Here is a 10,439-nt window from a genome sequence, read left to right as displayed (position 1 = left end):
TAAAATGGAACTTATATGTTTTAACCTAAGTTTATATTAACAAAATATTTACATATGCTATACTTCTTGCTGGATAAACTAAATTGCCTCAAAACATTGATCACTTGCCTGTTTCTTTGACGTCCTAAGATCCATTTCATCAAACTACTAAAAATTTGACCATCAATATGATTAAAATCATGTACATAAATTGGTTATTTTTTTATAAAGGAATGTGGCTACAACTTGGACACTCAATCATGGAAAGTAAAGAAAATGATAAAAAATAAAAAGAACAGAGCAGATTTGCTGCCATGGCAAGGTATATCTTAACTACAAAATTGCATTTCATAAGTTAAATACGAGTGTACATCATTAACAAGAAGAACACAAGATGACAAGAAATAAGGCTAAGCCCACAAGGTTAAGCTACCTATGAACATATCTAGCCTACACAGCAGCAGAAATTTCTAGCACAACAATAACCCCTTGGAACCTTAACCCTTTTACCAGAACAGAAAGAGTGCAGGTTAAATCATGATGCACAGCATAAAGAGTTAACAACTGGCACAAAATGGAGGAAATGCTCAACAGATGTATGGCAACCTCAAGAACAAGCCAACCTACAGAAACGTGGCAAGTATACTGCACAAAAGGAGCACAACCTGACAGGAAGTTTAGAAATTCAAATCTGGAGTTCTAGCTAACCAAAAATATTGTTCTTTAACAATTTAGAAATCTTATGAAAACACTACAACTACTTAGTTATCAACAGGAATTATATCCGATTTGGAAAGAAGTGAAATAGACACGATACTTGAACCATAAATTTTCTAGCTAATTTACATTCACCGCTCTAGCTACATACTTAAATTAAGTAGCACATGCTCTCTGTTCCACAAAGCTTGAGTTTCTTAAGCCCCAGACTAGATGGCATCTTACTCCCCACAAATGTTGCTAAATTATCTAGATTAATCAAGCAACTGCTGTCAATCTGGAAGTAGCTAGATTAATCAGGCAACTGTTCATTTGGTAAAAGGTGTAAAAACCTGGTTGACATCGACAGGTAACACAAGCAACTTTTATATGGCAAGTGCTGCCATTTGAATTTGCTCATCCAAAAGAATTCTGGAGCTCACAAATCCAAATTTGAAACATCTTAGGCAAGCAGAACTGTAGAAGAGCATCCCTGTATTCTCTTATTGCATCTACTACTTCAGAATGACATCTAGCAGGCAAAATTACTAAGAACAGATCATGCAAGATCAAACAGCTTCATGGTTTTCACGAATCATTTTCACCATAGCCTTGAGTGAAGTAGCATCAAACCAGAGCTAACAGCTTGATGACCGAGCAGTTCTACTAGATTAACACACAAGCTATTGAGCAGACTCGCAAGGCAAAGCTAGCAAGAATCACCAGGCAGAGGCAGGGGCAGAGATCACCTACGCGGCTTGTGGCAGGCGAGGTTGAGCTTGTCCGTACAGCGCGCGGGGCCCAGGGGTGGCGCGGGAGGCCGAGCGCCGGAGCCTGTGTCGTCGGTGCGCTGGGGGCAGGGGGCCGGGCGTGGAGCGTCGAGAGCCTGTGTCATCGGCGTGCGGGGGCAGGGCGTCGGGGGCCGGGGCAGGACGTCGAGCGCCGAGGGCTAGTGTGGGCGGGCGTGGGCACGGGACTAGCGGCGGGGCCGTCCGGCGAAAACCCTAGGACGAGGAGGAGCAGGCGCGCGGGGTAGCCTGACAGCGTCGGAGGAAGAAGACAACGCCAACAGGTTGAGTCCTGTGCGCCCTCCTATTTGTACTCGGGACTATTTCTAGGGGCGGTTTCCTGATCCAGCCGCCCCCACAAATGCATTTGTAAGGGCAGTTCCTGATCCAACCGCCCCTACAAATGCATTTATAGGGCGGTTCCTGATCCAACCGCCCCTACAAATATTTTCTATTATTTTAAATTATAAATTCTATATTTTTTATATCATAAAACACAAAGTAATATAAAAAAATTGTGTATATGCACAAATATAATATTTTGTATTATTCTATATATGAAGAAATATATATATATATAAACAATTGTAGACAAAACAATATAGAAAACAAAAAAAACAAAAATTAAAAATTTGAATTTTAAAACATTCGACTACAATTTTATGACATTAAATGAAATAAAATAAAAATGTTGTAAACATAAAAGTTGTATAACTCAGTCAACATGTACAACTTTTAGTATGAGTTGTATAACTCATACTAACTCCAAATGTGATGGTTTTTTTTCCTAAAATTTTATAAAATTATGCTCTATCATTTTAGTCTAGTCATCTATCTTTGTCACTAATTTTAAACAATTCAAATTTTAAATTTTAGAAAATGACAGCTTCGAACCTGATTTTCAAACACTAAATGATTTCAGCTGTAAAGGTGATGAATATAAAAGTTGTATAACTCATCGAGATCTCCTACTTTTATTTTAGGTTATTTCTTCATTTCATAAAGTGTTAAGTGATTTCATAAAGTTTTAATAGTAATAGAGTGGATGTTCAAATAGAGTTATCTGGATGTTGCAAAGGGTAGTCTCACACACATGCATAAAATGTAGTCTCACACACATACAAAAATATGTAGTCTTACACACGTACATAAATATATAGTCTCACACGCATGCATAAATGAAGTCTTACAAACACACACTTATACAAACACTCCACGTTCAACAACTAGCTAGCCCGTTGTAATGACTTTCTCCTTGATACATTTTTGTTCCCATGGCATTATGTCTTTGGGGAGGTTCTTTTTCACAACACTGATCTTCTTAGGAAAGTCTGTGAATAGCGACATCTCATTGTAGTTATTGTAAGCTTTAACATCGTCCACGCCATCAACTCTAATAATGTGCTGTTTCCCGAAGGCAACCATATGAATCATGAGATGTGGCATTATATCAAAAAAAAGCAGGAGGTAAACACATCTCCAGTTGATTTTGTGTCTCCACCACAAATTCATGTATATCACTCAGCTCTTGCTTATCAATCGTCTTCTATGAGATCTTCGAAAAAAAGTAGCACATGCGGGTGATGGTCATTTTCAAGAACTTTGGCTTTATAGCCCTGATTGCAATAGGTAGAAACACTATCAGTATCACATGGCAATCGTGAGCCTTATAGTGTGTTATTGACAAGTCCTTCATCGATACTAGCTTCTTCACATTTGCTGAAAATCTAGTCGGGACTTTGATCCTCCTTAGGGAAGTGCATATAGCTCTCTTCTCGTCTGGTGTTAGATTGAAGCACGCCAGCGGGCAGAGTGTATTTTCATTAGCCTTAGGTACCGGGTGAAGCTATGGCCTCATGTTTAGCTGCACCATGTCTTTCGTGCTTTCAGACCATTCCTTTGACTTGCCTGTGTCCATCAAGGTAGCAATGAGACTCTCAAAGACACTCTTCTACACGTACATAGCATCAATGGCATGGGGGACCTCCAAGTCTGGCATATAAGGCAGATACTGAAAGAAGATCGATTGTTTCTTGAAAGGTACTCCTTCAATATGAGGTGTTCTTCTATCTCTGTTCGTCCCTATCCAGATTCTTCTTTCCATAGACGACGCTGTATGTTTTTCACCATTCTATACACAGTGTTCTCCGTTATGACATCTCTTCGAAGGGGGTTCAATCTCTAGGGCGTTGTCATAAAATCTAAAGAATAATTTATTGTGGTACTTGTGACTTGTCTTTAAGAAGCATCAGTTCCTTAGGTAAACTATCTTCTTGGATGCATCCAGGTACACCCATGTAGTACCATCCAAGCAAACCAAGCATCCCGTCTTTCCTTTGATCTGTCTAGACAAAGCAAACAGCATGGAGTAATCATTTGTAGTAAGAAATATTATTGCTCTATATATGAAGTCCTCCTTTCAGAACGCATCATATATCTGCTCCCCATGCCTCCATAGCCTCTCTATTTCTTGCATCAAAGGCTCAAGGAACACGTCTATATCAATGCCTGGTTGTCTAGGGCCAGAAATAAAAATAGCGAGGAGAAGGTACTTTCTCTTCTGACACAACCATGTTGGGATGTTGTACATGCTCAAGATCACTGGCCATGTGCTGTGGTCGCTCATCCTCTCATTGAAGGGATTCATTCCATCGGTGCTCAAGCCAAATCGTACATTCCTTGGGTCATCGCTGAATTCTTTGTGCTTCTCATTAAACCTTTGCCACTGACTACAATCAGCCGGGTGTGCAATCTTATCATCATCCACCTTGCGCTCATCATCCCACTATGTCATGAGTGTGGCTTCTTTAGGGTTTAGGAAGATATGTCTCAAGCGGTCGGTCACTGGTAGGTACCACATTACCAAGACAGGAATTCTTCTCTGCTTTGCATCGTTGCCTAATGGAGTGTTCTTTGGGGGCTGAGATTCTTGTACCACCTTTTTTGTACCCTTCTTATTCCTCTTTTTCCCTGTGGAGGCTTCATCCCCACCGTAAAGGCCATTGTTCTTGTACCGGCTAGCCCCACATCGGGGACATTTATCCAGTGACTTGAACGTTTCACCACGAAAAAGTATACAGTGGTTGGGGCATGTATGGATTTTTTCAACCCCCATTGTCAATGGACTTATGACCTTCTTCGCTTGGTAGGTGTTGGCGGGAACTGAGTTTGGTTGTGGCAGCACCATGACAGGAGATGCAATAGATCATTGAAACTACAGTCTGACCAGCCAGTACTTAGCCTTTAGGATGAGCAGCTCAAGCACAAAATGTAGCAATGTCCAATGTGTCGGACAACCCTTTTCAACACCATACACAGTCTCCTTCTATACTTTTGTCACCCTTTCCAAATTTTCTAGACCTTTCAGGCTATTTAGTAAAATCTCTAGGTCCAAGGGCTCGAATTATGTCCTCCAAATCATCTTCATCCCCGACACGTGCTCCACCATCATTATTGGCACCACCTTCATCGTTACCATCCCAACCACCAGCATCACCACCTTGTTCATTGCCAAACTCAAAATCTATTCAGTGCATCAAGCTCTGCTGAATATTGGGACAAGGATTCTATGGTTTCGTCGTTCGTATTCATCCTCATCCTCGTCGTTAACAATAACCGTTTCACCATGATGAATTCACACTGTGTAGTCCTCAACAAATCCTCGTATAATCAAATGTGATCTGATGATAGTCACATCTGTCGATGCCATACGGTTTTTGCAATCTTTACATAGGCAAATAATTGTATCATTATTCTCTTTCAATATCGTTGCATGCTTCTTTGTGGCTTTCAATAAATTTATCCACCTCTTCACGAAAACCTACATTGAACCTTAACGAACCATACATCCAAGAGTTTCTGTACTCCATCTTTTACAACAACAACAAAACAAACATTAAATGACTACTTATTCAAATATATATAAAAATGAAACAAATTAATAATTACTTGAGAATAATTGTATATACTTCAGATATATATGAATATAAATCTAATATAATTCCATGAAGCATACAAACACACCATGGTAGAGGAAAATTAATTAATGGCCCATTTATCCATAAATAATTAAAATACATATTTATTGATTACAATAAACAATTTCAAAGACAACAATTAGCAACAATTATACTTTACCCAATATCTTTCATACAAACCCTAGTCCAATTTCATCAAACATAAATTTATAAAATCAAAATTAATAAAAAAACCAAACCCTAGATCTAGATCCACATGCACATGAAACATCCATAAAACTAACTAATTGTTCACTAAAATTAAGAAACATGGACCAAATAAGGGTATGATTTTGTTCCCCTCCCTAATTTACCCTAGTACATTTAAAAATTAGGTCTAATTTGCTTCATAAGTAGCTCAAGCATCATAGAAGAGAGAGAAAAAACAAAACTCTAATTACTCACTAACCAACCATTAAAACTTCAAAAAAGTATGGAATAGTATTTTCTTACCTTCTACAACCTCTCCACCAAAGGATTTGAGACCAAAACCTTCACCCCTTAGTAGAGTAATTTTTAGGAGGTGCCCAAGGCCTTTCCACCTTTCTTTTACAGGTTGGAGTGAGTGACCCGAGGAGAAAGAAGGTGCTGCAGTTGTGTTATATGTAGGTCATTTGTAGAGGCGGCTGGTGATTGAGCCGCCCCTATAAATCGGATCTATATATACAGGGGCATTTGTAGGGGCGGCTGAATCACCAGCCGTCCCTACAAATAGCAACTCTCAGGGCGGCTGGTGATTGAGCCGCCCCTATAAATCAGACCCCATTTATAGTGGCGGCTCGTATCACCAGTCGTCCCTGCTGTTCCATTTGTAGGGGCAGCTGGTGTCTGAGCACCCGAAGCACGTCACTGTAGGGGCGGCTCCATCACCAGCCGCCCCTAAAAAAAATTTGAACTGTTGCTAAAAATCGTTTTTTACGTAGTGTTAGCTGATCTTAACTAGGCGTGTGTGTGGAAAAGGAATTCTTATTCCATGTCTTACCCGATGATATCTCCAAAGATATTCTGGCATGATTGGAATCATTAACTGAGCACTACGCCGCTATTATGGATTGACCATAGAGAGGCCGGCCGGGTCTTTCCACTGACAGTAGTATGCATATGGTTTATTCCTTCGGTCTAGTTATACTAGCTGTACGTTAACTTTTGCCGTACATGAATGCGAATGTATATACGTATATACATAATACATCATACATGCAAATTACCATTCAATTAGTGTAAAAATACATACATAGGAGTAGGTGCTGGTCCATTTTTTTCTTTAAAAAATGTCATGTTCTAGGGTTCTTTTCTTGCTGAAGTATATAAGAATTTGCATTGCAAGAACACAATAATGGTTCCAGTGATGGGAATTACCATTCAATTAGTGTAAAAATTCATACATAGGAGTAGGTGCTGGTCCATTCTGTTTTTTCTTTAAAAAATGTCATGTTCTAGGGTTCTTTTCTTGCTGAAGTATGTAAGAATTTTGCATTACAAGAACACAATAATGGTTCCAGTGATGGGACTACTACGTACAAAGAGATTCTTTGCCGAGGTCATGCATGTCGCTCCATCATCATGATAGGAAAGCCCCACACACAAGGGAACAAAATGTACACATACGTACATACATATACATTCCAGCATACACTTTAATAAAGACAAATACACAACCAATTTTGTATAGATGTTACTAAAGAGAACTTTAATAGTAGTAGTGTATATATATATATATATATATATATATATATATATATATATATATATATATATATATATATATATATATATATATATATATATATATATATATATATATATATATATATCATGAACTTCTGCATCTCCCACACATGAGCTTTGAAACTTTACACTGTACTAGAAAATAATTACAACTAAGCTACTCTAATCAAGAACAAGCTAAGTGGATGGCGCTTAGCTCCTGCACATGCCTGCATATGGTCCCCAGCTCTTCTCTTTCTACATAGTACATGAACAATGCCAATATAATCGATCAGGCTATATAATAACATATACGTATAGTTATATATACACATATCTATATATAACACCAAAAGGGCCTGCATTATTGTAATGCATTGCCTCATCTCTACACAACACCACGGCGTTGTCAGGGCAAAAAAGTATCGCATTACGTAGCATATGATAAACAACGTAACTGAGCATCCATATCCTGCGGCAATCAGGCCGAGTAAACTAATCCGTCCCTAGTACGTATTAGTTGGCCACTTAATCAGTCTACCTAGCTCCTCTCACCAATCTACAGGCCTGTTCGGCTGGGATTATTCTCTCGTAAACTGATCGTAAATTTTTAGCCAGAACAGTATTTTTTTCTCACACCAAACCAGCCAGCAGTACTTCTTTACGATCCAGTAACGAACAAGCCCAGCTAAACGAACAGGCTGCTAGCTAGCTAGCTGATTAATTAGGAGCTGAGGTTTTATTTCTTAGTATAAACCCGGTGGTGCGGGTGTCGATCGTCAGAAACCAACGAGGAGGTCACACACTTAGAATACTCCGCAACATGGAGCCCGGACAAGCGCAATCTAGACCTCAACGCTGTCTTTTGTGAATTCCCTGCTTCTCCTGTTCACAGCCACAGCAGCTACTCTCTCTCTCTCTCTCTCTCTCTCTCTCTGCAGATGCAGTTGCACCGATCGATCGATCGATCGTCCTTCTCTCTCTAAAGTGCAGGGGGCAAATAAACAATGCGAGCAAGAAAGGTGCTAGCACCACTGGAGACTGGAGAGGGAAACATAGCCACCGCAAGGGTTATAATATCAGGAGCCTCTGTTCATGCATGTAGAGTATTCAAATGACTCGTTGAGCAGAGGCAGAGCTGATTATATCCACTCGGGTGTGCTGTGTGCCTCCAGCAAGCTCCAGGCTCCAGGTCTTATATATACTGCCCCTTCTGACCTGACACAGCTCCCTCTAACCCAAGCACCTCCTCCAGCTTTGACAGTCACTTCCACTACTACCTCCTCTCTCCATCTCTGCTGCTGCAGTTGCTGAGTACTAGCTAAGCAGTCATGAACACGATTAGCCCCAGGCTAAAGCTCTTCGGCTTCCACGTCTCCGAGGAGGAGCGGCACGAGCTGGCGGGCCGGGAGACGGAGGCGGCGGAAGCCGAGCCGGAGGAGGCGCCGGCGTGCGGTAACGGGGGCGGAGGGTCTGACTCGTCGTCCTCGTCTACCACCACGACCACGGCCACGGCCACGGTGGCCGGCGACGGGCGGAGGTACGAGTGCCAGTACTGCTGCCGCGAGTTCGCCAACTCGCAGGCGCTGGGCGGCCACCAGAACGCGCACAAGAAGGAGCGGCAGCAGCTCAAGCGCGCGCAGATGCAGGCCGCGGCCGCGGCCGCTGGCCGCGTCGCGGCCGGGGCCGCCGCGCTCTACCCGCGCGCCAACCCGATGGTGTCCGCCTTCGTGCCGCCGCCGCACCTCCTCGGCGGCGGAGGCGACGCGGCGCCCACGAGCTGGGTCTACTTCTCCCCGCGCGCCGCCGCCGTGGCCGGGGGCCCGCAGGGCCAGCAGTTCCACGTCTCCCACAACTGCGTGTTCCCGTCGTCGCGCGCCACCCCGGCCGCCGCCGTGACGGCGTCGCCGGCCGTGTTCTCCTACACCCCGGCGCCCTCCGCCGCCGGCGCCGCCTCGGTGCCCTACGTCACCGACGACCACAGCGGGCGGATGGTCCACGTGAGCACGGCGGCCGCCCTGGGGAGATACCCCTGCATGGCAGCTGGCCCTGGGATGGCGGTGGTGGCGGAGCCCGTGGTCACCGGGCCGGAGGACGCCCTGGGGCTGGACCTGCAGCTCAGCCTTGCGCCCGCCGGCTTGTGACTTGGCCGGTCGTCGTCGATGGAGCTCGATCGCGCGCGCGAGCGAGCTGCCACGCACTGTCGCCGGCCTTGGTAAAAGAGAATTCATCACCTACTAGTACTACTGCTGCTACTACTAAAAAGTACGTCTGTACTAAGATCGATCGTCCCTGGCTAGGTAATTAGCGCTAGTAATTATGTTTTAGTTGCTGGGATTCGGAGAGCTGCATGCGTGTAAGCCACCTGTAAGATTCCGGTTCTAGCTAATTGATGTGCATGATGATGATCTCAAGGACGATGGCCATGCTGGGCAGACCCTGTAAATTTTTGGTTGATCCGTCTATCCATCAGTCAATCTCGCTCTCTGCCATTTTCTTCAGTACAATGCATGCCGCCCATTTTTTTTTCTTTGGTTGCTGCTGTATTAACCCGGCCAGCTACTACTAGTAATAATATAAATTATTTAGTACTTAAAAATCAGTGATGAATGAGGCCGTGTTTGATTTGGTTTGCTGATCTAGGCGATGTGATGGGAATGAGAGTTTTTTTTGTATATAGGTTGAAGTTGAACATGCATAAACCTCTCTCTCTCTCTCTCTCTCTCTCTCCAGGCCAGCTGCTGCTGCCTTTAGTGCTCCATGAGTCATTTTCCTCTTGCCTTTGTGATGCCACCGTATATAGACTTTGTCACTTTATCTGTTTCCTTCAACTAGTTAACTAAGGGGCTAAGCATATTTTAACCCTCCAAATTCAACATGCATCAACGCATGTTACCAAAAAGGAGATCACGCCCCCCTCCCAACCATTTCTTCTTTGGCAATTAATTAACTACCACTGCAAAGCTGCTTTTCTACTGATGGTTACCCCTAGGGTTAGCTAGCTTAGCTGGTGATAGAGCACACGCACACGCAGCTGATGACCCTGTGTGCTGCGAGCTGCCTCCTCACGTCGTCAGTGAGTGAGTCAGCACGCTGTATATATATGTGAGATGTGCAACACATGCCGGATTGCTACCGCCGGGTCGTTCTCGTGCGTGCGCCCGCGTGATTGGGTTTGGATTTGGACGCGGCAGCACCTGGCACGGCCGGGCGCACGGCGATCGGCGAGGAGGCGTCGTCTCGTCGGAGCGAG

The 10,439-nt window shown here is 43.4% G+C and overlaps 1 protein-coding gene across 1 annotated transcript; it reads left to right on the top strand.

The window, feature by feature from the left end:
• The first annotated feature begins 8,307 nt into the window (after positions 1–8,307).
• Positions 8,308–9,769, top strand: LOC136451693 (zinc finger protein GIS3-like). The gene has a single exon (XM_066452380.1). It carries the CDS (start codon positions 8,518–8,520, stop codon positions 9,328–9,330), a length of 813 nt encoding a protein of 270 aa, XP_066308477.1. The 5' UTR covers positions 8,308–8,517; the 3' UTR covers positions 9,331–9,769.
• Positions 9,770–10,439: the final 670 nt, after the last annotated feature.

The sequence above is a fragment of the Miscanthus floridulus genome, chromosome 5, assembly GCF_019320115.1.
Source record: "Miscanthus floridulus cultivar M001 chromosome 5, ASM1932011v1, whole genome shotgun sequence".
In the NCBI taxonomy this organism is placed as follows: Eukaryota; Viridiplantae; Streptophyta; class Magnoliopsida; order Poales; family Poaceae; genus Miscanthus; species Miscanthus floridulus.
This window is presented reverse-complemented; position numbering and strand designations above follow the sequence as displayed.